Source organism: Megalobrama amblycephala, linkage group LG4 (genome assembly GCF_018812025.1).
Source record: "Megalobrama amblycephala isolate DHTTF-2021 linkage group LG4, ASM1881202v1, whole genome shotgun sequence".
Taxonomy (NCBI): Eukaryota; Metazoa; Chordata; class Actinopteri; order Cypriniformes; family Xenocyprididae; genus Megalobrama; species Megalobrama amblycephala.
The window spans coordinates 5812138-5839667 of NC_063047.1; the positions used below are offsets into that span (position 1 = coordinate 5812138).

The window sequence follows — 27530 nt, forward strand, 5'->3', positions numbered from 1 at the left end:
TCTCCACCTGCTCTCTTGATTTATTCTCCCTCTTGCTGGCTTTGTTCCCCCCTCCTCTGCTTTGCCTGGTGTAAAGGGCTCTGTGTTGTGGCTTTTAAACAATTCCAATTTGGGACAAACCACAAACCACATGAAACAGAGAGAGCAAGAGATAGAGAGGCTAGTGAGTGGGTAAGAGAGAGAGAAAAAGAGAGAAGACATCTGCTCAACAGCTTGACGAGCACTCAAATGAACATACAGCTTTTGTATAGAAGGAAGGAGAGAAAGAAAGAAGGTGAGAAAAAGAGAGAAAGACTGAAGATGAATGTTCATGTATGAATGAGTTTATAAAATCACTTTTTGATTTCACCATATCCAAACCACTGATATTGTGACGTCACGATTCCTTTATCAAAAGATGAATACTTCTATGCCAACTAACTTTTACTTTAATGCCAGCCTCTCTTTAATAATAGAATAATTTCATATGGGCTACATATTTATACAGCAGAGAAACATCCTTATGTACCCAAATTTAAATTAATTTCCGGAGTCTTGCTAGATATATGACGCAGGGCATGGGTTTAGCCAGAAAAACATGCACAATCCATCTAAGCCATCATAAATCAACGATATAATCTTAAAGGGCATGGCATCCATATTCAGATTCATATCATTATATCAGCCTCACACAAATGTCACCATATGTAAATCAGCTTCACTGTCATGTAAGTGAGGCCCCTTGCAAAGTACACAGAGTTTTCTAACTTTCTAAGGTTAACCATTACATTTACACTAATTTCCTTAAACTATGCCAAAATGACCATCTCAAGAGGTGTTCCAACTATATGAACGGAAAGTTTGCTAGGGCCCCAAGTAAGGTGTGGGGGTTGACCAATAAACGTTTTTTGATGGCCATATATTAGGGTTGTCAATGTTAACGCACGCAATTAATTCAAAATCCTTAACTGTTAAAATAATTTAACGCAAATAAATTAATGAAGCACACAAAACTGTGTCATTTACAGTGCATTTAGTTTATTGTTGGTTACATAAATATTTGATATATTGCGATTATATTTATTTGAGAGAAGCAGAAATCTTTATTGAAATCATTAATCATAACCTGCCTCTCTGAATCAATAAAATGCACCTTTAACTAATTATTAATAGAGATGCACCAATTTTTGGTGTAGGGAAAAACTGCAGACCTGGCAACCCTGGCTTGAACTGCAGGAGATTCGTAGGGTCAAATACAACCTGTTTTTATGTCACTATTTTTTAACTGTTTATGCGATATTGTCATGTTAACTTGCCGAGAGATTTTTTTTCCACACAGTATGAGTTGCAGTCTGACATGTTTTTCTGCCCCCTTTTGATTGAAAGGACATAATCGGCCCTAATCATCAGCTGTTTATAAAGCGGCCGATAATGAAAATAATTACTTTTATTGGCTGATACCGATTATTGGCCGATACATCGGTGCATCTCTAATTATTAATAATATTCAGAGGGCACAAGTCAAGACCATAGTATTAAAATAACATATCTATGATCATAAATGCCACCTTCATCACTCTTAATTCAGCCTCATCTGGATCGGAGTATTTTCAAACACACCACATACAGATGTGCACGTCCACACATACAGATTAGAGCAGGTTTAGATTATGAGCATGTTATCACATATGGATTACATTATTGAGAACAACATTTCATATGATTCTCAGAGGACCATCAAGAATATGCTGGTAATGACTCCAAAAACAACACAAGCCTCTGCTCTCATCTCAAACCACAGGGAGGTTCACATATCTCAGACACTGAGCTAGATTGTCCTGTTTAGTCAAGCTTTCACTCATCTTTCCTTCTTTGTGTCTTCTACCTCTGCAAATGGATGGAGGTTTCCTCAAAGGCAACAAATGATCAAATACACCCACCCAGCTGTGCTCAAATTAATTTAACATACAACATCTTGACTGCTTTTATTCAGAGGAGTCATTTCAATGGAGTGATAACAGGAGGCCTTGTCAAAATACACACACACACACACACACAGACACACTCACACATGACCTCTTGATCTCTAAGCTTAATGACAGATCATAGCCTGGTCACAGACAATAATGTTTGTCTGGAACTCTCTCAGTCGGTGAACCCCAGGGCGAACCAAACTCGTTTAGGATTCAACAGAGGGAATTACATTCCTGTGTAAAGACACACACTCGCACAGATGTCAACAAGGATGGAAACCACCAGGAAACACAAACCGCTGCGAAAAGTTTAAATCACCACAACAGAGACAAAATACAATATTAACAGATACAGACGCATACACACACATACACACACCACAACAGAAAGACGGAGCATTCCTCACAAATGCCAAGCAGGACCAGAATAATGGGTGTTATTATACGTACAACGTTATACATACACACACAGGCTCTTACAGGCAAACTGACATGCGCACACAAACAAATACTAAGACACACAGGCCAGCAGACACACACACTGGGTTACTTGGGGACAGCCATGCTGAAAATGGGGCAGTGTGTTCAGACTCCAGTCACAACCAATATAAGTTCACATTAATCATAAAAAACCTTTTTAAATTTCAAAAGATTAATTTATTGACAAAGAGGCGATTGATGTGTTTCCATTTGTTTTTGAGGTGGCAGGGCTTGTGTGAAGGGTCAGAGGTCATGGTTTTGGTAGGTAGCATCTACCCTTGGTATGTAGCTCAGGAACAGTAAATAAAGGGGAGATGAAGTCACACCCACCAAAAAACAATAACAGCAACAGAACTGTGAATTAGGGCTTGGTAAGAAATTGATTTCTCAGTTTTAATCAATTCTCATTTTCATGAACAGATATCAATTCCTAAATCCCAAGAATCAGTCTTTTAATCTATGCTGTTTTCAGTTGATGAATGAACAGAAAAGTGTAGTGCACCTCCCATACAATAATTCGCAATAAGCTCCGTGCTTTGTTACTTCCAAATTCTCTTCATTTTATCATGAAATTCTAACAGTAAATACAGTTTTGGTGCGCTTTAATGCGGCGTGACAGATTGCTGTTCGCAATTGCAGATCGCCTCAAATCAAGCGAAGCAGCATCACGAAGCACACGTGAAGGGATCATCCCTTCCGCTTTACTACTAGTTACAGCATGAAATTAACTTGAATGAACATCAGAAGGTATGTTAAAAGATACAGTACAGCTTACCAAAATCATGTCTCATGTAATCACTCAATCAACCACAGAAAGACGTTAATAAATAAGCTTGTAAACAATGTCCCATAATGTTACATTTACCTCAGAAAAGCCATTCAGTGAACATAAACTTGTTAGTCCACTAGAAGAGAGGAGCATTTTGCTAAATATATGCACCATATTACATATTCATTATATATATTTTTTTACTGTTCTTCAATATTTAATGTATGTTTGAATAAACCCGTCAAGTTTTTATGACATCCACCATTTAATTGTTTATATTTCAAAAAACAAATTGGAGTAGAAACATAATTATGTAATTATAAAGGTAGTATTATAACTTTATTATAAAAAATTCATCATATGTAAAGTGTTTGTATACAAATCAGTTAATTATAACATTCAATATAGTAATGTAGTACCAACTGACTCCCTGTATAGTTTACAGTAGGGATTAGGGCTGAAACGATTAGTCGACATTATCGACAACGTCGACAATAAAAAATTGTCGACAAATATTTTTGTTGTCGAATAGTCTCTTGATCTCATACGACCTATTTGAAGGGCTTGCAATAACGCAGTGTAACCAGTGGGGCGCTGTAGCGCAATACTGTAATGCAGCCCTCCCGGATCCAATCCAATAAAAGAAGTCAGCGCTTTTAGTGCAAACGAAGTCGAACCCGTGAAATGGGGGAGATTAACATAGCATAAACATAACAAACATAACGTTTAGCATAACTACAGAATACTGTCATGCAGGGCCACCAACTCTCATTCAAACTCACTGTTCTCACACCACACGTTCATTTTCTCACAAAGTGAAAGATGGATCGCAGAGCAAAGAGGACACAGACAACGCACCGACAGATCAGGTTACTTTTGATATAAAACGAAGTCTAAGCTTTTAAATTCAGTCAATATTACTACGGGATTCAAACAATACTTGTGGTGGTGACGCTGTTTAACGTTGTGTGGCAGATCGCTGTAACACCTCGGTTTAAGCGGCATATGAACCTATTCCTCTCTATTACAGTGCGAAATAAACATGAATGAACATCAAAAAGTACTTACTGAACTTACTGAAATGAATCCATCTCCATTGTAATCACTTAATCGGAGTTTTAACCGCAGAAAGAAGTCAATAAAACTTGCAAACAAATATATTACACAAAATGTAACATTTACCTCAGGAAAGCCATTCAATGACCATAAACTCGATAGTTTGTGTGTGTGTGTGTGTGTGTGTATATATTGTTTTATTTACTAGTTAAAGTACAGTATAACTCAATATTTTAACTAATTGCTAAAGTAGAATAATCGAACAAAGCTTACTGATTAATCAGTGCAATAATCAATGATTAGTCGATTAATCGTTCTAATAATCGATAGATTAATCGATTATCAAAATAATCGTTTGTTGCAGCCCTAGTAGGGATGCACCGATACCACTTCTTCCACCGATACTTTCATTTTGATATCTGTATATTCATTGCATTTGTAATTTTTAAAAATACTGGGTAGAGAAACCAAAAGAATATGAAAAATTAGATGGCTTAATTTTGTTTGCTAATTTATGGATATATATGTAAAGAAATTTTCTTTCAGTTTTCATGCCTAATTATTCCTGTTAAAATCATGTAACAGTTCATGTTTTTACTTAGATATACAATTTAGTTTTAATCCAAATGACGCATGTGTGCTGAGGGAGCGAATCAGCAACCAAGAGCATGCAACAGAAGTGTGTGCGCTCTCTCTCTTTACCATCAGTTAATGTTAGTAATATGTTCCTCATTTTATTTTCTTTGCAATTGACATAGCCGACCGAACTACAAACTCTCGTTTATCAACTTGCGACGGCAGCTATGCATGAATATTTCATTTGTTTAATATTCGGTTAATAAGATACATTTACTTCATAGACATCCTTCTCTGATATGTCCATTAGTATCTTTGTCTGGACACAAACACTGTTTCGATCTCAATCGTTTTTTTGTATCAGAGCTTTGCAATGAGTACGAGTTCACGTGTACAGTATCAGGCCCAATGCCAATACTGCTATCGGTGCTTCCCTAGCTTACAGCATTAGTTGAGAGATTTTTTTCCTTGATAAAATGTCATGTACTGTAAATCTGATATAAATTAATCTATATCGAATTGGAATCTAATCAAAAGCTTGTGAATCGAAATCTAATCAAATCGTGAAATTTGTGTCAATACCCAGCCCGCCCTACTGCGAATATCTATCCATATATAAATTTGAAAATAACCTTCTCAGAACACTATTTATCTGCCACAAAAGAGAGAGAATAAAGGACATTAATATTGTATTTTCTTTAATTATCTTCATAATATATATTATACTGTAAATATTATATTATTTTAGACAGTCCGTAATTACAAAAAACAATGTATAACGTCCTTGTATAATGTGCAGGAATCTTAACAAGAGCTGTGCTTCAATGAAAAACGTTTTTGAACTGGTTCATTTAAAAGAATCATCCAAATGAACTGATTCACTATTTAGAATTTTGGTCCCACTTTATATTAAGTGGCCTTAACTACTATGTACTTACATCAAAAAATAAGTACAATGTACTTATTGGGTTCATATTGAATTGCAAAACACTTTTGCTGCTATTGAGGTGGGATACGGGTAAGGTTAGGGACAGGTTTGGTGGTATGGGTAGGTTTAAAGGTAGGGGTAAAGGTTAAAGGATTACTCCACTTTTAAATAAACTTTTGCTGATAATTTACTCACCCCCATGTCATCCAAGATGTCCATGTCTTTCTTTCTTCAGTCGAAAAGAAATGAAGGTTTTTGATGTAAACATTCTAGGATTTTTCTCCATATCATTCATTTCAATGGACACCAAACGGTTGAAGGTCCAAATGGCAGTTTCAGTGCAGCTTCAAAGGGCTTTAAATGACACCAGACGATGAATAAGGGTCTTATCTAGCGAAACGATTGGTCATTTAAAAAAAAAAAAAAAGTTTAAGTTTTATAAGCACAAATGCTGGCCTTGCTCTTTTCTCCGATGCGCATTCGTGACGTCACGTAATACGCAATTACGTGGAAAAGGTCACGGGTAGGCGGAAGTATCGAGTCAGTGTTTACCAAATGTGCGGAAGGAGGATCGTATACACATATTCAAATGTCTTTGTGTCAGTTTATTGTTTAACCCTTTGAGCGGTACGTTCCCACATATGGGATGTTTATTTCTGTGCCCCTGGGCGTACGGTTCCACATATGGGATTTAGAATGTTCAGCGACGTCACATAACTGCTAGATTCAAACTGTGCTTTCGCGCTCTGGCTGCGAGACGGACGCGCGCTCTCTTGTCATCACAGCTATGCAGTGTTTTAATCCACATAATGTTTCTTTTAAGGTTTCAGACATTTAAATACGCATAAGCACCATTAAACAATACATTTGGAGTTTATAAAATACACACTGATGTCAGACGTCAGTGGAAGCATCAATAAACAGTGAATTCAAATATAATTTGCCGACATTTATTCATATCAGACACACATAATGGGTTTAAGCAACTATAAAGTTTACTCTCTTATTCTTCCAGTTCACCAGCCACTTACTTGCATATATTTCAGGAGAAACTGATGTATTCACCTGCTGTAAATCAGACTGAAAGAACTCTGTGAACTGCAGTGCAAACTAAGATGGCGGCGCCCATCTCGCATTATAGATCAAGATAAAGATCATTTATAAAGGTTTTTAAACGACAAAACACACTCACTCACTCACACATATTTGAGAATCAGAATATCATATAGTTGAAGACATGTAAGCAAGTTTGCGAATATTTTAAATAAAAAAGGAAACTAAATAATAGTGATCTCTCTCTCATACAGTGTTATTGTGGCTACATTCAGCGCTCGTGACACGCATGCGTCGCCATGAAACAATAAGGGCAAACGTTCTAAAATAAGGGTCGCCTTAAAAAAAAAAAAAAAAAAAAAAAAAAAAAAAAAAAAAAAAAAACTCACTCTGGCGGTCATTTAGAATATTTTAAACTCACGCTTGAAAGGTGTGCGTATCCTGGGTGTTTTAATATTAGAAAGCCTAAAAGAAAATTTTTGTCAGGACAGAAATGTGTGACTTTTCAGAGATTTCCTATACACAATCCTGAGCGAATGAAACTGTGGTTGCTACGCCTACGTCAACCATGACCTTTTCAACGTAATTGCGTATTACGTGACGTCACGAACGCGTATCGGAGAAAAGAGCAAGGCCAGCATCTGTGCTTATAAAACTTAAACTTTTTAATTTTTTTTTTTAAAATGACAGATCGTTTCGCTAGATAAGACCCTTATTCATCGTCTGGTATCGTCTGGTGCCGTATAAAGCCCTTTGAAGCTGCACTGAAGCTGCCATTTGGACCTTCAACCGTTTGGTGCCCATTGAAATGAATAATATGGAGAAAAATCCTAGAATGTTTACATCAAAAACCTTCATTTCTTTTCGACTGAAGAAAGAAAGACATGGACATCTTGGATGACATGGAGGTGAGTAAATTATCAGCAAAAGTTTATTTAAAAGTGAACTAATCCTTTAAGGGATGGGTCAACAGTGTAATTATAAATGTAATTACAGAAATTAATTACAGATGTAATTACATGCAGGTGTTTTTAAAATGTAAGTACAATGTAAAAACATGTATGTACACAGTAAGTGCATTGTATTAAATTATTAATTTAAATGTAAGTACATAGTAGTTAAGGCCACTTAATATAAAGTGGGTCCAGAATTTTCAATATTTTATGAGAGAACGAGAATGAACAATTCAGGCAAACATTAATTAGTTAATTTAGCTAAAAACTAAAGGTGCGCAATACAAAATCACAGATAATGTAGTGTGACATCGCAACTTGTTTAAAAATATCATGTTAGTGGAAAAGCCATGCTGTCATGAAAAGAGTTGAACTACTCCGACACCATAGAATCCTATCCATTTAGTTTGCAAAAAAGATTTTAAAAATTAAATGCGTGTCTGCCTGATCTGACCCTTAAAAAAAGACTTTCAGTTTCATTTGTGTGACCTATTGTAGTCAGGTTGATTCAGTGATCTATCTACATTCATCCATCCATCCAATCATCATGCCGCTCTAATGTGTAATTTTAAAGCTTTGGTTCCCAAACTTACACACACATCTGTGTGTTGGCTGTTGTCTGGGACTCCTTAAATAGATCCAGCTGTTTAAAGTAAAGCCATTAAAGTCATGCAAACATTCTGTTTCTTCAGAGCACAGCTCTCTAACACCTGTTTGGCTGAGGTGAACTCGCTCTTAGATCCCTCATTAGCACACACATACACACACACTTTTGCAATCAGTCAGACAGAGCAGCGCTCTGGGATATATAGTGTTAGCCATATCAGATCTAAGATGCTGATCAACAAGCACATTCCTTACTGCTAACTCCTCACTGCTAACTCAAAGGACAAAGGACTCGGGCTAACACACCGCGAGCATGTGAGAAACTTGTATGTGTATTAGTTACAGCGGTAAATAGTTGAATGGAGAGTAATTAGAGTGTGGCTGACTCCATCCATTAATGTAATATCCTGTCGAGGAGGAATCCCATACCTACAAAGCTTAATAAGGAATAGTGTGTGTGTGCATTAGAGAGCTCACACTGCGATCTGGCCACATGCCATAATGCCTGAGAGAGAAAGAGAGAGGTTGATGGGGAAAATATTCCCTTCGTTTTCCCATACTCTCTCTCACATAAACTCTAACAAAGAAAAGATCCCATCTAAACTGTAAAAGAGAAGCAAGTCTGATCCACTGTAACAGGTATGACCTTCAGATGGATGTGCTATAATGAGACGTCGATAGCATTTTCACATCTGATAGAGAGTATTTCAGGTATGGACTTACATACAGGGATTATGACCAAAAAATGGCCGATATGTACATTTTATACAATTTGGTCTGAATAATTTTAAAGGTGCCATCGAATGGAAAATTTAATTTACCTTGGCATAGTTGAATAACAAGAGTTCAGTACATGGAAATGACATACAGTGAGTCTCAAACTCCATTGTTTCCTCCTTCTTATATAAATCTCATTTGTTTAAAAGACCTTTGAAGAACAGGCGAATCTCAACATAACACCGACTGTTACGTAACAGTCGGGATCATTAATATGTACGCCCCCAATATTTGCATATGCCAGCTCATGTTCAAGCATTAGACAAGCCAGAATTAACGTCTGGAGCTGCACAGCTGAATCATCACACTAGGTAAGCAAGCAAGGGCAATAGTGAAAAATGGCAGATGGAGCAATAATAACTGACATGATCCATGATATCATGATATTTTTAGTGATATTTGTAAATTGTCTTTCTAAATGTTTTGTTAGCATGTTGCTAATGTACTGTTAAATGTGGTTAAAGTTACCATCGTTTATTACTGTATTCACGGAGACAAGAGTCGTCACTATTTTCATTTTTAAACACTTGCAGTCTGTATAATACATAAACACAACTTCATTCTTTATAAATCTCTCCAACAGTGTGTAATGTTAGCTTTAGCCATGGAGCACAGCCTCAAACTCATTCAGACTCAAATGTAAACATCCAAATAAATACTATACTCACATGATCCGATGCATGCATGCAGTATGCATGACAAACACTTGGTAAAGATCCATTTGAGGGTTATATTAGCTGTGTGAACTTTGGAAATGCACTGTATTATAGTCGAGAGCTCGGGGACAGGGAGCGGGAGGATTTAAAGGGGCCGCACGCTTAATCAGTGCATAGTTAATGATGCTTCAAAATAGGCAGTTAAAAAAAATTATTTAAAAAAATCTATGGGGTATTTTGAGCTGAAACTTCACAGACAGATTCAGGGGACACCTTAGACTTATATTACATCTTGTAAAAACTGGTTGTAGGGCACCTTTAAAAATCAAATACCAAAAACAATCATTTTAAATAATACAAGCACAATTAAATATTCAATTTCGACCGATATATATATATATATATATATATATATATATATATATATATATATACACACACACACACACACACACACACACACACACACACAGTATCTCACAAAAGTGAGTACACCCTATCATCAACAATACTATAGAAATGAAACTTGAATATATTTTAGAGTAGTCAATGTGCTGCTTGTATAGCAGTATAGATTTACTGAAAATAACTCAAGATACAGCCATCATTGTCTAAATAGCTGGCAACAAAAGTGAGTACATGCTAAGTGATAACAGCTCTATGTCTTTTAACCATGCAAAGCCACATGTCATATTCATCATGTTCATGCTTTTGTCTGCTTGATAGGACCATACAAATTTGCATATCTTGTATTAGAGCAGTTAAAATTTGGTGCTCTCATACTGACCACTGGATGTTCAACATGGCACCTCATGGCAAAGAACTCACTGAGGATTTGAGAATTAGAATTGTTGCTCTCCACAAAGATGGCCTAGGCTATAAGAAGATCGGTAACACCCTGAAACTTAGTTACAGCACAGTGAGCAGGGTCATACAGAGGTTTTCCAAGACGGGTTCCACTCGGAACAGGCCTCGCAAGTTGAGTCCTCGTGCTGTGCGTCAGGTGCAGAAGCTGGCTTTAAAAAACAGACGCATGAGTGTTGCTTTAGAGGTTGCAGAAGCAGAAAGTCAGGTTGTCAGTGCTCAGACCATATGCCGCACACTACAACAAGTCTGTTGCATGGCTGTCATCCCAGAAAGAAGCCTCTTCTGAAGCTGGTTCACAATAAAGCCCGCAAACAGTTTGCTGAAGACAACATGTCCAAGAGCATGAATTACTGGAACCATGCCCTGTGGTCTGATGAGACAAAGATAAACTTGTTTGACTCAGATGGTGTCCAGCATGTGTGGTGACACACTGGTGAGAAGTACCAAGAAAATTGTGAATTCTGAAGCAGAACATGATGCCCTCCCTTCAGAAACTGGCAGTTTTGCAACATGATAACGACCCCAACACACCACCAAGATGACAACTGCTTTACTGAGGAAGCTGAAGGTGAAGGTGATGGAGTGGCCAAGTATGTCTCCAGACCTGAATCCTATTGAGCACCTGTGGGGCAACCTCAAGCGGAAGGTGGAGAAGCGGCATGTGTCTAACATCCAGCAGCTCCGTGATGTTATTATGTAGGAGTGGAAGAGGATCCCAGCAACAACCTGTGCAGCTCTGGTGAATTCCATGCCCAGGAAGATTAAGACACTTTGGACAGAGTTTTGACATGTTCACTTAGGGTGTACTCACTTTTGTTGCCAGTTATTTAGACAATAATGGCTGTATGTTGAGTTATTTTTAGAGGACAGTAAATCTATACTGCTATACAAGCAGCACACTGACTACTCTAAAGTATATACAATTTTCATTTCTATAGTATTGTTGCTTGAGAAGATATACTAAAATGGTTGCTGAAATGTGAGGGGTGTACTCAAATATATATATACACACTGACAGTACCGTTATTTTGTGCGACCTTATACTTGCACCATGCACTGGTATTAAGTAATACTGTTTTGTCATAAAAACGTCAACAAACCAAACCAAATGAAAAAGTGATTTTGGTTGTTTTTGGGAAACTATATTAATTATAGCAGTTTTTACATGACAGCAGAGTGGTCACGTTGCACACACACTTTCTCTCGCTTTGTGGTTTCTTTGCATGTCATTTTTATTCTGACAGACTAACCACGCTCACGCCTCCCTCCATCAATCAAAGTTGTCATGGTTACACACCGCCTTCTGACATGCTTCAGCGCAACACTCACAGACACATATATGCACGCACATGCACACAATAACACCATGCCTAGCAACAATACTTTGTAGGGCTGCTCCAAACACTCTAAAATCACATATGAAAATTGTGAATGCAAACATGTACGCCCTTAAAAACAAGTAATGGACAATTAGGATGACAACATCTATATCATTACCACAGTAAGCAAACAAGACCGTTCATACAGCCCTTAACACCAACTTTTACTGTATCGTTTGTGTGCACCAAGATCACATCAGAAAGGCCACAGTCGTACATTAGATATATTCATTCATTCACTGCAGGAATTTGTCTGTGTGTGTAACTCTACCTCCAGAATTCACCTCCAGTTATGTCTAATAAAACGCATCCCTGAGCCAAGCGTTCTGGATTCGGCACTAATGCACTGCCCGCGGGGTGAACATCAGGAAATGCTGCGACGAGCCTGGCCTTCTGCCAAAGGAATCAAACACGAGTCCGGGCCAAACCGCAGCGAATGCTAAATAAACAGCGACCTGTGCCGCCTGACAGTAAAAGTGCGTCTGATGAAGAGAACTCGTAAAAAGGACAGATGTTGTTTAAACAGAACAAATGTCCCCTGCAGGTGAACGATTCACAGTTACGAGAAGCTTGTTACTCCCGGGCTTTTGACGCACAACGTGAGTGGAGCGAGAGACAAATGCTCATCTAAATCAGTGACTGAAGTTTAGCTCACAAACTAGGTAGGTGGTTGTCATATCTAGGGGTTAAAGGGTTAAAGGCCCTCGCAGGGAACTGAACCCCTGCAAAGGGCAATTCATGTGCCTTTGAGAAAAACCCCTAAATGCAGATTGCTCCAGATTGGGTGCTGTCCTTGTATGTGATAAGTTAATCAAATGCCAATATAAATGGCATAATATACAAATAACAAATTTGGAAAATACTGATTGCATTTTGTGCCTGAATGTGCATATTACATATACAACAACTGATTACAACAAATACAGTCTAAAAAAACATTTTTACATTGTTTAACTTTTCACAATTTTTGTCATTTCTACTCAATTTTATGATTTTTTTCAGCTTGATTTTCTTCATCGGTAAGAAAGCGTTACATATAAAAAATGAAATGACCTAATCGCTGCAGGCTGTGACTTTGCCGCTTCTTTAATTTTAGTTAAAGTTTAATTGCTGCTATCAAGTATTTTAGTAGAGTAATTTTTGTGTGTGTAAATGTACTATGGCTCATGAAAATTGACAAATATATCATTTTACAGCACTCACTCAATGAAAGATCATTAGACTTTCTGTCTCACACAATTACTTGTTTTTCAATCCTGGTCCTATAGAAGACTAAAGCACTGCACATTTTGGATGTTTTACACATCAGCTCATTAGTAGATGCTCAAAGACCTCACCTGGGTGTGTCAAATAAGGGAAACCTCCAAAATGAACAGTGCTGCAACACTTCAGAACCAGGATTTATAGGCACTGACCTAGAGGAAGTGGACTCTAACAAAAGGTCTCCACACACACACACACACACACACACACACACACACAATCAATAGTCTGGGGGGAGACAATAAGAAATTCTCTTCTCAATAATAGAAGCTGAAGCAAAGTGACATGAGAGCAGGAAGCAAGTTTCGTTGCCTGCCTGCTCTTTGTGTAGAACAACAGATAACTCAGTAACTCAGTTTACCTGATCGTCTATTGTTGGGTGGTCGGTGTCCGGTAACCGGAGCACTGGCGCTGTGGCTTCATAGTGCGGTATTGGCCCCGCTGATGACACCTCATCTTTGTTTTTCTGTGATATTTCGCGTTTGAGCTCCGAGCGCAGGTCCAGGTAGCAGAAGAGAGTGACGAGGTGCAGAGAGAGCGAGAGGATGAATAAACTCAGGAAGATTTTGCAGTTGTTGCATTGGCTATGGCACTCACACGCCGCCTGCGTGCGCTCGCGCTCTTCCAACTTCGCCGGCTCGCGCTTCGGTACCATGGCTGCGTGCAGGTCAGTTAGCATTGCCGCTCATACCGAACTTCCTCGTCCTCTCAGCGACTGTTGGCTTGGGCTGTTCGCGGTGAGCAGTCGCTTCTCTGCGGGCTCATCTGGCTTCCTGACCTCGGACTGCGAGGTTTCAGGCTGATAACCTACTGTGGCCAGTTCCAGAGACCGACCCCTAGCAGCTGATTGGCTGCCGGGGTGACGTCAACTCATTGAAAATCCTCCCGCGGAAAAGAGCGCGAGGCTCTACAACTACGACATTGAGCAGAAGACGCAAACACAAATCACTGCGCTACCAACAGCGTCACACGTTCGCTGCCGATTACACAATATTTCCCATTTCGTAACCTCTTGAAAGGAACAATCTGTAAGTAAGTTAGCTGATGAAGTCAAGAGAGTTTTCTAATTCGGTTGGTTGTCTTTCTAGACCAGGGGGTTTTCAAACTTCAAAGATATAGGGACTCCCAGCATATAGGCCTACATACTTACACTTTAAACAACTAGCATTTTTACATTATATAGCTAATGCTTAATAGATCATTAATTATAATGTTAGACATTAGTTAACAGATATAAAAATGTCATGAAAATCTTTCACAGACCCACCTCCACAAGGACCCTTGGAAAACCCTAGATCATGATTTATTTATTTATTTATTTTACTCTTAAACAATCTTGATCCTTCTTGTTAAACTTTCCCTAACCACATGTTTGTATATTAGGCTTACTCAGTGAGAGTGTGTGCGCATGTGTGAGCGTGCAAGTGTGTGAAGTTCCACATCTTTAAAGAGTTAGAACTGAGGACTGGTAGTGTAATTGTGGCATATGTTGAGAATCAGAGCAGACTGAGTGTTAAAAGCAGGACAGGCCTGCCAATCAAACAAAAACATCAAATGACACACACAAGCACACACTGCTTTTCAAACAACAAAATTATACACATACATGCACTCTAGCTTACACACATTTATCATACTGTCAAGCACTAAAGCACACGCACACACACACCATATTCATTTAACTCCAAAATACACAGTTATTTATTACACTTGCATGACTCTTCTGCTGTGTGTTGTTTGATGGAAAACACTAATACTTATTCTTTCTCTTGCTTTTTTCAGACTTGTCACTCTCATCCAATAATGTGAAAAACAACGAAAGTGGCAGCAAAAAGCAGGATGGAAGTGGCGGGATGGATGGTTCACAAAGAGATCAGCAGGGATTTCTAGTTTTCCTTAGTATTTTTTATTTTTTTTTAACTTTGAGTAAACATGGTGCAGTATCATAATCTGAGTCAGCATTATTGCATGCTCAGAGGGAAAGTCTATCTATAGTGCTCAATATGTAATTCAGAAGAAAAAATCAGTCCAAGGTTGATGGATGATATCTGACCTCTCACTTCATTGCTTTCTCTTGTTCTCTTCCTCTGTTCTCGCTCCACTCACAGCTGTGCTCTGTGTACTGCAGATCCTCTGTGACCTCATAAAGCTGAATCTCTTTAATATGGTTTTATATTAAATCTGGGCCGCTTTTATTCGACTCCAGACTCTTTAATCTTAAATCACTTAAATATTCACAGCTACGCTGCTGCTGAATCGATTCAGCGCCACACACACATGCACACGGTCTAGCTGTCTCACACTCAGGCAACGTCCTCTGACAATTCATGATAGAACTATAAACACAGACATTACTAAATAATGTAATAAAAGCATCATTATAATAGCTCAACCCACCCAGAAAGTCTGGAACAAGTTCTAAACACACGCACGCGAACGCGCAACAACAGCATTTGCCAAAACACACACAGGCGCACATAAACAAACAAATGTATCAAACCAAACCAAACCAAACCAAAAAACCAAAAACAAAACAAAAAAAAACCTGCAGTGAATATTCAGGTATGGCTCTGAGACCCTTGGGCAGTTGAAATTAAATTATACAAATTAACTTAACAGAGAATCCAGCCCATTCGGAGCACAGAGAGGCTGGAATCAGGGTGCTAAGAGTTTAAGAAAACAGTAATCACACACACACAGATGTATATGGCACTGGAAACTAAATGTTCTAGGTTTCTGAGGAACAATTATTATTAGTAAGGCCACATTACAGCACACAATAACAATGGCAAACATCCTAAAGATATTAAAGAACTTAATGTTAAAATATGATTGCTTTATTTTAGTGAGTGAGAGAACGTTCCTGAACACATTTTTACAGATTAGAAGATTAACTAATGATCATGATCAGTCCTCCTCGTGAAATGCGTCTCTTGACCTTTTTACGAATAGCTATTCTTTTCACTACAAAAAGGAAGACAGCAATATTTACAGTATGAACTAGAGGTACACAGTGAAGTGGGTAAACTGATGTTGATCAATCTGCAAGATATAAGATACATTCTAACCCCACACACTATGAGAAAACACTACCTCCTACTGGCTAAAACTATACCACACATGCCTATAAAGGATATGCACTAACGTTTGATGGGTTAATAATAGAATGAGTACAAAATGATTTACATGGCTTATTGGTTGCCACAGTACAGTCTCAAAGTCCGTACATGGAGAACTGGCATCAGAATCAGAAAGATTCAAGTCTGTGCTCATGCAGAACATCCCGGTAGGAGTTTAGATCGTGGAGGAGATAATTTCAGCAGGAAAGAAAGGCCCACTGAAGCAGCAGCATGAGAACAGATCCAGTGACTCAGATCGCAGACTTTATCTCTCAAACTTCAACACTCACAGAAAACTGATAAAGCCACTGAGATAAAGGGCAATGTCTTCAACAAATGGATAAGCAGACCCAGCTGCTGTTGAGTAAATTCTACCTGACGACTAAGAACGACCTGGATAACTGAAAAAATTCAGAGAAATGAACACACACATATGCAGAGGAAACAAGTTAGATGTGTTTAACCATCTATTAGGGTGACCAGATGTCCCCGTTTACTGGGGAAAGTCACGGTTTTTGGTGTCTTGTCCTGGAGTAGAGCTGTCCCTGGAAATGTTCCTGTTTTACAGTATGCAAACACTGAAAAAAGCCAAACAAAAAAGGCGCTGCAACTACATTGAATACATGAAGAACTTAAAGGTACAGTAAGCGATTTCTCTGTTGAACGTGGATTGGACCAAGCCCTACAACACACCTGTAGCCAATCAACGGTAGGGGGCGTAATACACTCATGATTTGAAGAAAGACTGTAGAAAGAGAGATGGCTGAGAGACATTACAAAAGAGAAAAGGTCACTGGGAAAAGAAGGGTTATGAACAGGCAAGAGCTGTAGAAACCACGTTAATATTAGAAAAGATTTCCAGCACTGGAGAAACATTAGAGAGTGGGAAGGCCTGAAAACAGACACAGAGTTTGCGTTGTTTCTGCTCCATACATGAGTAACATTGGTTTTGATGTTTCACAGATCCAAGACATGCTGTTGTTGTAATGTTAACTAGTAACAGGACAGTTTTAAGTGTCATTGTTTATCTGGAGCTGCTGTGCTGCTGGTGACTAACAACAAACTCTTGCTTGTATAGCCTACTCTTGTGTACTGTATGTTAATTTTTTGCTCTTCCTTGACATTCATTTGACATTCACTTTATATGATCATATGATTGCTATGATGAAGGGACATCCACTCTTGCATTGCGTGTTTGTGCATTTTGGGGGCTGAGCAATAAAGGGAGGGGTGTGTTTGTTTGATTGAACGACTCACTCATGCTTCATTTCTGAATAAATCTGTAGGCTTGTTCGACTTAAAGCAGCGTTGCACAGACCGATCGATGTATGACATCAAAGTACAGCAAGAGTGATTATGTTATTATCTTTGATGTGATACACGATCGGTCTGTGCAGCGCTGCTTCAAGTCGAACAAGCCTATTGTTTTTGAATTAGTTGTTTAAATGAATAATTTGGTGGCTCACCCATAAAGCCAGTCAATTGATTCGTTCCTAAATAATTCAGTGTTTTGAACAAACCGTTTGAATGAATGATTCAGTGACTGACTAATAAAGCCAGTCACTTGTATCATTCCTGAATTAAAGGATTAGTTCACTTTCAAATGAAAATTAGCCCAAGCTTTACTCACCCTCAAGCCATCCTAGGTGTATATGACTTTCTTCTTTCTGATGAACACAATCAGAGATATATTAATAAATATCCTGACACATCCAAGCTTTATAATGGCAGTGAGCGGGATCAACGAGTATGAGCTGAAGAAAGTGTCTCCATCCACATCCATCCATCATAAATGTACTCCACACAGCTCCGGGGGGTTAATACAGGCCTTCTGAAGTGAAGCAATGCGTTTGTGTAAAAAAATATCCATATTTACAAGTTATGAAATAAAATATCTAGCTTCCGCCAGACCGCCTTCAGTATTCAAATTATGGAAAAAACAGAACTGGCGTCAAGTCAGTTTGGGGTAATTTTCATTTGAAAGTGAACTAATCCTTGAATCACTGTTTTTGAAAGAATCGTTATGAACAAACCACCAACTCAGTCAAAAAGACAGTCACTTGTCGCCACCTACTGACGTTAAAATACAACCTGCCAAAAGAGTCTAAAGGGGCTCGCACACCGGACGCGAAGCTCAGCGCCACGCCTTTAAAATTTGAACGCATTGTTTTTTATGAGTGTACGCACACCGGCGGCGACATTCGGCGCCTGTCCGCTTTCGAATTTTAAGACGTGTTGCGGTGCTGAGCTTCGTGTCAGGTGTGCGAGCCCCTTTAATCCTCACCACTAATGCAGTCAGTCTTTCTGGGACACTAATTTTTCTCCCACAATTGCTTCTCAGTCTGACAACAGAGCAGACTGAAATATATACACTTACTATGAAAGTGGATGTCACTGACCCTTATTTAAATGCTGTAAGTTCCCCAAACTACCCTGTCTAATTGATATAATCATTTCAAACTTTTTTTCATGTTGTTATTGGAGAGTTTGTAGACCTGTGACAGACCACATGGAGTGAATTTGTAATGTTTCCGAAGTTTTTCTCACAGTATTTTTTTTTTTCAGAGTTGTTTTGGAAGAAACGCATCTGCTAAATGGTAACTACCAAAGCTCCCTTAACAGCCCTAAACATCAAGAACAACATAAAACCCATGAGTAGACGTGAGAGGCGTTAATAGTTGTTGGCTACATCAGTGTGTGGATGCCTTTAAAGAGAGAAAGAGAGGAACAGCTATGAACAGACCATAAAACAGAAAATAATACTATTAAAAGACGTACAAAAGACCACGTAATAGAAAATGCCAGCAGAAACCACCCTAAATTCAGATGCAACCACCTTTGCTCCTGCAATATGTATATAAGAGAATCATAAATATGAAAAATGTCTCCAGTAGTGTTGGTTTTATTAGAGGAGAAATGTAACAATGTCATCCATCCATTATTCAAACAATCGTTTTTGTTTCCATGAGTGTTATCTAAAACAAAAGAAGATTATCATTCATGAACTGTGTTTTAGCATGTGCAGTTAGTCCTGATAAAACAAACGAAACACTGAAAAACAGTTAAAAATATTCACTCCCTCACTCGCCCAAACAAACACACTGATACATGCACGCTCAGATCGAGCCAGATGTTCCAACCCTCAAAAAGACAGGCACAGACGCTTGAGACTTCCTGTGTTTTCCAGGCATTTAGTAAGGTTCGTCTCATGCACAGCAGACAAAAACACTCTCACAGTATGTGCGTCTTTCAAAAGGGGGAGATGTTCCAGTCTCTTACTCCTCTCTCATGGGAACTTCTTCTAGAGGTACTATTGCCTCCAAGGAGCCAGTGCTGCAATGCTGAAATGTTGTTATGGAGATGACAGTGTGCAGTAAGAAGAGAACAAGCACACAAAGTTTTAATTTACTGCCATGAAGACGATTTGTACATGACACCGCTCCTGATGATAACCTCCTATGCAAAGAAAATGAGCCTGGGAGGCGTGTCAGAGCACATGCAGCGCCTACAGCGGAGTCACACCCACTCCATCTGACATCACAGCACTCTGGACCCTGACTGGTCAAATATTCCTCTTCAAACCCTGATGAGAAAGAGAGAAACACTGGCTTAGAGTAGGACAGAACACTGTACACAGAGCCAATGGCTCTTAGGAGCTGAGTCATATTAGTGAATCAAAAACAAACATTTCTGAATGAATATCTCCAATAAGCTGGTTCTTCTTATTAAACCACAAACACTTACAAATCAGTTGTAGTTTTTTTACAACTCACTCACTGAACAGCAAGTCATTCATTTCATCAAGCCCAACCCAATGTTTATTAATATTTTGAACTAGCTTTTGTTTTTATATTTTCAGTTTTCATACTAATTTTAGTTTAAGTGATTTTGTTATGTGCTTTTGTCATTTTTATTAGTTTTGAAAATGTCAATTTAATATGAACTTTATTTTTATGTTAGTTTTAGTAAATTAGTTTTATCAGTGGTATTTAAAAAAAATAAAAGACTTGTTCTTTTTTTATTTTTTTTTACATTTATTATTTAATTACATGTGGCAACAGAGTTTGCATTTTCCAAATAGTTTTCAACAAATTCAAATTTAACCAAAATTGTTCAATTCCTTGCAATTCCCTTTACTAATAATAAATGTTAACTATGATGTTGCAGTGGAGACAGTGGTGTAAATAGTTTAATGGTTAACTAGTTAATTTTATTTTGATCCAAGGGACCACCAATTAAAAATGCATATGGATCAAAGTGTCTGCTTAATATCTAATAATACTCTCTATATGTAAACAATAAGGTACGAGAGGCTGTGCTGTATCATGAATAAGTCACGGCTGAAGGGCGTTGTTAGGCACAACGCAAAACAGAGTGCCTGCAACCCCTTCAGCCATGACTTATTCACGATACAGCACTAACCTTGAGTACCTTATTGCTTTTATAAAACGGTTACTACACAATACAAATATTAATGCCAAAAAACAGCTACATTATTATGCCATTATGGCAAAGACTGCCTTTATGAGCGTGTCAGTCAGTAGCAAAGACTTTTATATTGAAAAGACTGAATTGTTGTCAACACGGAACAAGACGCAACTGACAAATGCTTTGACTAGCGCTGTCAGTCCCGGGAAAACCCTTTAATTGTTGAAAGGACAAGATAATACATCGGACATTTAAACAGATTTTTGATTATGAACACAGGACTGACCTGAAGGAAAATGCTAAATCTGAATGCAAGTAATAAACTCGCTCACTCAATCTTTTTGTCACAAATCTACATAATACAGTAAGCATCACTGAACAATATCAATTGAGAACAAACAATTTATGTTGCTAAGAGTGGTTGCTAAGGGTGTTGTGTAGTGATACACAGAACTGTTGGGTGAAGCGGTCATAGCCATGTTTTATCACGAATAAAACACAGCTATTGACCAATCAGAATCAAGCACAGGAACTAACCATTTTATAATACCAAATGTGTAATTTATGTGGGCAAAAAATGTTCTTAAGAATTCAACTTCATTGCAGCAATTTGAAGAATGTCTATTCTATTCCAGCATAGCAATGAGCCTGTGAACACAGTGAGGTCCATATAGAACAGTGGTTCTCAACCCAGTGTCCCCCTACCTATTATAGGTCCCTTACCACCCCCCATCAAATAAAATGTCTAATGTCTAATTGTCTTCCCTGAATATTTATTACACTTAGGCCTATTATTATATATGTGACCGGCAATGTGTAAAATCCGGCATTGTATAGAATGCCTGGGAATATATAGAATCCCTGAAGTTTGTAGGCAAAGTATGAAATGGTTAATATTTCACACAGTTCCTAGGCATTCTATACAATGCCAAAGGGCCAGCCGGCTTGTCATTCTGTATAATACCTAGGTAATGTATAGAATGCCTAGGAAAAGTATGCAACAATCACAAAAACCAGACATATCATACTTTGCCTACAAACTTCACGCATTCTATATATTCCCTAGGCATTCTATACAATATCTGCTTATCAAACATTGCCGGTAACATATACACTACCATTCAAATGTTGGGGGTCAGTAGAATTCTTTTTTATAAACTGATACGTTCATTCAGCAAGGATCCATTAAAGGGGACCTATTATGCAAAATTCACCTTTACATGGTGTTTGAACAAAAATGTGTGTTGGCAGTGTGTGTACACAACCACCTTATAACGATAAAAATCCACACAATCCTTTTTTAAATCTTCGTAAATCATAAGCAGTGTCTCAGAACAAGCCATTTGCAGATTCTGTACAAACTGACGTCACTTTGTACAGGCCCCGCCCACGACTGTTGATGGACACTGCCGTATTAGCATAGACTCCGCCCTGAACGAGTTGTACACAGTCCGCCATGGTCTCGACGCAGAGGAAGCTGTAGCTACAGGATTGTCTTGTAAGCAATTGAGGCGTTTTGTTGTTGGATGTAAGAGTGAACACAACAGTCTTCATTTACTCCCGACATCCCAGCCGCGGATTAGTTTTGTTTTTGAAGGGAATACGCCACAGATCTAATATACACATGCGATTTCTGTCCCTGCTGTTTACGTTCACAGACATAACCGACTGTATTTATGTGAACTTTGTGTGTTTTTGTCAACCTTTTGTGTATTTGACAGTTTAAGCACAATATAAAACGTGAAGAGAATTTAGTTTAATACACATGAGACATTGGTCTACCTGCCAGTGAAAACGCTCAGAAAACTATACATTTTATCGAAGTTTATACTGGTATACTATAGCTTTAAAACGCATGCAGATAATAAACGTTCATGACAAAGAAGAACTGCAATGTCCCTGAGCGTGATCGGGATATAGGTGATAATCAAAACCAAGATGTCTTGTTTTTAGCATTTAGTATCTGATGCATGCAGGAGCTGTGAACGAAGGAAGCGCTATTCTGGATAGGGGCAGGGAGCAGCAGCTTATTTGCATTTAAAGACACATGCACCAAAACAGCATGTTTTTGCTAGCACTCAAAAAATGGGTATTTACAACATGGTATAATAAATAGTTGGCGATGTCACTTTGTAAAGAAACATTGTGCCTCTAAAGACTGAACACTTGCTTTTTCAGGCCACCAAAATGCTTTTGCCATATAAATTAATGACCAAAACAAGACAGCAATAGAAACAAGGGAAACAGGAACTAAACCACAGGAACTGAACATGGGCACAACAAGACAAAACAATATTAAAATAAGAGTCTATGAAACAAAGACGCAAGGAATCGTGACACTAGTAATAATAAGAAGAAATGTTTCTTGAGCACCAAATCAGCATATTAGCATTCTGAAGGATCTTGTGACACCGAAGACTGGAGTAACAGGAAAAAAAAAACCTTTTAAAATGAATTCAAATAGAAAACTTAGTTTGTTGAAATTATAGTGATATTTCACATTATTACCGTATTTTTGGTCAGTCGTGGTGAGCATAAGAGACTTCTTTCAAAAACATTAAGAATCCTTACCCACCCTAAACTTTTGATCCGTGGTGTATATTATATATTTTTTTAATTTATAACATTTATTTTGGTGCATATTGTTATTATTAATATTATTATTATTACTATTACTATTATTTACCTATATATCATTTAAAAAGCATGTCTTGAATGCCACATAACAGATTTGATTTGACCGGATAGTTAAAATATCATTATCATTAGTTTCCCAAGGAGCAAAAAAGGCATGTGAACAGAAATTATATTTCTGAATGTTAACTTTGATTGGGTACATTATCACAAACTGCAGCCAATTAGCAAACAAGAAGCATTCCTATTAATTTTTCTAACCGGAAAACAAGAATAAGAAAAAAGCGTATTGTTTTATACTGTGTCTGAATCCTAGACGTGCATCCATTGCGTTTGAGTTCAGCAGACGGCTTAAGGGACCTGCTTTGGTTTTTTTAGGGCTAAATGGTTACTAAGGACTTTTTTGCAATGCATAACAGAACTCAAGAGAACACTTAAGTAATTAAGGGAAAATACTTAATGACAGCCTTAAGGTTCCTTAGTTTTTTCTCACTAAGGGTAAACTTAACCTTATAAGGTAAAGTTTTCTTAACTTAAAAGGCTTTCATGCAACTGGTCCAGACTGTTGCAATAAAGTTGGAAGCACACAATTCTGTACATTTAATGCAATAGAAGGGGTTGTCCATATAGTTTTGAGCCTTACAGTGTATGTACTGTTACCTGCGCTGATTGACGTTTACCTGCACAGAGAAAGCTGGGCAGGCCGGCATACAGCAGACGGTCATTGTCAGGTAGGATGAAGGGGCAGCTGGCTGTGACCTCACCACAGTAGTGCCTGCACGGGAGCCACCTTACACACTGCCGCTGGGGAACTGGAAAATATTCTGCACAAAGCCAGGCTTTATACACTGCCTGCAACACAAATATTACCATGCTCACATTATTTACATTTATGCTAAATGTTTCACTCAAGCTTGTGGGTGGCTGGTATTACTACTTGCTTTCTGTAATGCATTTAAATCCATCTACACAACCTCATCTAAAATGTTTTTGGTAGTAACTATAAGAGCCTCTCACCTGACACAGGTGTGTTTGCGCGCGCACTGAGTAGTCATCCGCCATATATTTGCGCGTAAGTAAGTCAAACTCCTCATATTTTTCCTGAGCGTGTTGGTCGAGTCGGATGTACGCGTGAACACACGCGCTGCACACGTCCCCGTCCTCCGGCCCGCCGCTGAACAGGTCACGAATGACACGCGCCAGGGTGCAGTTGAGCCCGTCCGGACTGGTCATGCTCTCCAGCAGGTCCGCTATTGTGAGCGCGTCGCAAAACGACAAGCTGAAATTCCGGAAGTACTCCAAAAACGCGTGTGGCGACACCGTGGGCACCGGTATAGAATAGGAGGAGCTCACCGAGCCGCTCTTCTGTCGGTAAAGCGTAGAGCACGCGGACTCCATAGGCGCACGGCGCCGCGCGTCAGCCTCCACGCACTCTGGCCCGTTTTCTGTCAGATTGCTCAAGAGAACCCCGCAGTCCTCATCGCGAAGGCCCGTCTGGGCGTCGTGACTCGCGTTGCTCCAGGTTCTCCGGTGAGTCCGGTCTCTCGAGCGGAGCTTGCCTCCCGCGCAGAGCCAGAGGTGATCAGACAGGAGCGCCGTGAAAAAGAGCAGCGACGCGAGGCTCATGCGCCATCTCTGCACCTTCTCCGGCTCCGCGCACGGTTTATCAATGGGTTCGGTCACGCGGCAGATTTCTAACTCGGCGTCAAGTTTCCTTCCACACCGCCAGGCGCCCGTGATCATATTTTAGAGGGGGAGACAAAGCGCGAGCTCACACGGGCGGGTCTCCTCCGCAATATTTCCCACCGCGGCGTTTACATGATGGCTCGAAGCATCCCTTTCACCTGGTGCTCAAAATGAATCTGCACTGCAAACACCTGCGTCTGAATTACCGAGACAGTGCATGATAAAGCACATGCCGCGAGACTCCATCACCTACCCCGCATCTCCTTGACAACACATCGTACGCAGCCGCGTCTTACTCATTCACGGGCATCTCTGAGGCGGCGGGGTGAAGAGCTCGTGCGCGTTTGTCTGTCTGTAGGGGGCTTGTCATCTTTCCGTGGTCTCGTTCACTCTGTCGCCATCTTCGCTCGCACTCAGCCGATCCCTGAGATGTTTTAATTAAAGGCGGGGGTGTGGCGCGTGCGCTGTCGCGCGCATCCTTGCCTCCTCCATTGAAACTTCATTCACCATGCGCTCACCATGCGCTCACCATTCAACAGCGCGCATTGTTACCCACCCCACCCCTTGAGGAATCACCCCTTTCGCCTTCCTCGGGTGGGCAGACACACAGAGCCCGGTTATGAGCACAGAGCATCGTCATAGCACTGGGAGAATGTGCCTTCGATTGTCTTCCGGTCATTTTGATCCGTTTTCGGTAAAGAAACGCTGTGAATACCATTTGGTTTTAGCATTGGAACCAGGCATTGTGATGTCAACACAACTGACAATTTTTTTCATTCTTATATTATAATAGTTTTATTTTAATTTATAATTATTTTTATATATATTTTATATATATATATATATATATATATATATATATATACACATACACACATTTTGACTGGTAAATCTATTAATCAGTTTTATTTCACCTAAATAGCACCCCACACATACTGTTCTAATAAAGGAATGAAACTGGGGTAAACGACTAGAAGTTTTTCTACATGGCAATAAAACAGCTACAGCACTTTCTTTAACACCTGCAGTACCATAAAAATGTTTTGGAGAAATTAGGGATGAATGGATTTCTGGCAAAGGATATGCAAGGTAGGTGTAATGAATTTGTAAAATAAACATGGACTAAAATTGTTGCTCTAAGAGTTTACTTAATGAAAGCATAACAATACAGACGTATGTGTGAAATATTTTAAAATTTAACCAAGAAAAAGGACACCTTTTGTCCAAATTCTTTACCTATTCTTTTAACTGATATTGTGTTCAATATTTCATCTATATTCAATGATTTTTTTTCTATCATTTTCTGTAGGGGGATCTATCTAGATAGATAGATAGATATGCCTGCACAGACTTTTCACACTAGATGGCGCTATGAACCCATATAAGAGACTGCAGCGTGAAACTTGGCAGCAGTAGCAGAGAAAACAACATGAACTGAGGGAAGTGTTGAGAGGGGAGGGTGGGATTTATCATTTGGACTTTTGATCCTGTGCTATAATAAGCCTTGAGGGACTAGGTGTGTTTCTGGGGCCGAGCTCTGTCCAGATCTTTTACTCGTTTTAAATAAACTCTAGAGCATTTGCAAGCCCTGCAGGGCTTATGAAAGAGTTAGTATTCTCCTCAGACAGCATTTGTTTTGAGTGCTTTTGTAAAAGAGAGATGGTGGGGGCTCCTCTGACTTCTTTTCATCCGGAAATCAGTGTTGAAGTTTGAGGTCATGTTAGTTAGTAGCAGAACCTAAATACTAGATTTTATCCAAAGCAAAATAGAGAACACTAATTGCAGGGAGAATCCACTTGGAGCACTTTTTAGGTCTTTCAGATCACGTTATGTTGTTGCAGTGGCAACCAAACTCTTTTCACAGACAAGCAGTTACATGCTTTTATTCGGCACCTTTATAGGCGAATATGATGTCCCTGTCCTTCGTTGTGATCAGCTTGTCTTATTTTATGATGAACTATGTTCAAGCACGTTTGTAATGGTACATCAAGACTCAGCAGACAACAGGGAAATGCTGCACCATTGTAAATTTCACAATCAATCCCACATGGAATCTGTCTGCAAGGAATTCCACTGAAATCTACGGAACCTTCTGGAAATTCAGCGTGCCTATATTCAATGTTTCTCTGCTTATGACATCAGACTGCTGGCAATTCAAAAAGTTTTACACATCCCTGCATCCCCTTTTTTGTTTATTAAATATTTTTAATAATTTTATATTGTTTTTAGCTCCTAATTCATAGTTTTCGGTCATGTGACTGGCATGGAGACTGCAGGCGTGGCAAAACATCCATAAAACTCCAGCACAGGCCTGTCAGTTTTCCATCCGTTTCAAGCCACAGATATTT

General features: G+C 39.0%; 2 protein-coding genes and 1 long non-coding RNA gene across 6 annotated transcripts in view; 1 reads left to right on the forward strand and 2 right to left on the reverse strand.

Moving 5' to 3' along the window:
* Positions 1-14187, reverse strand: part of eda (ectodysplasin A) — a 47129-nt gene extending 32942 nt beyond the window's left edge. For 2 of the 4 annotated variants that reach the window (XM_048187021.1, XM_048187018.1), the window contains exon 1: positions 13677-14187. In XM_048187021.1, the coding sequence (XP_048042978.1) occupies positions 13677-13994 (318 nt within the window). In that variant the 5' untranslated portion in view covers positions 13995-14187. The remainder of the gene's footprint in view (positions 1-13676) is intronic. The other 2 variants (XM_048187020.1, XM_048187017.1) reach the window with 1 other exon arrangement.
* Positions 14188-14210: 23 nt separating this feature from the next.
* LOC125266409 lies at positions 14211-15829 on the forward strand. The gene is made up of 2 exons (XR_007184488.1): positions 14211-14343; positions 15098-15829. It is a non-coding gene; the product is annotated as an uncharacterized LOC125266409 (long non-coding RNA).
* Positions 15830-19320: 3491 nt separating this feature from the next.
* Positions 19321-25923, reverse strand: nalf2 (NALCN channel auxiliary factor 2). The gene is made up of 3 exons (XM_048187016.1): positions 24514-25923; positions 24177-24348; positions 19321-20017 (listed from the first exon to the last, which is right to left on the reverse strand). Exons 1-3 carry the CDS (start codon positions 25237-25239, stop codon positions 19710-19712), a joined length of 1206 nt encoding a protein of 401 aa, XP_048042973.1. The 5' UTR covers positions 25240-25923; the 3' UTR covers positions 19321-19709.
* Positions 25924-27530: the final 1607 nt, after the last annotated feature.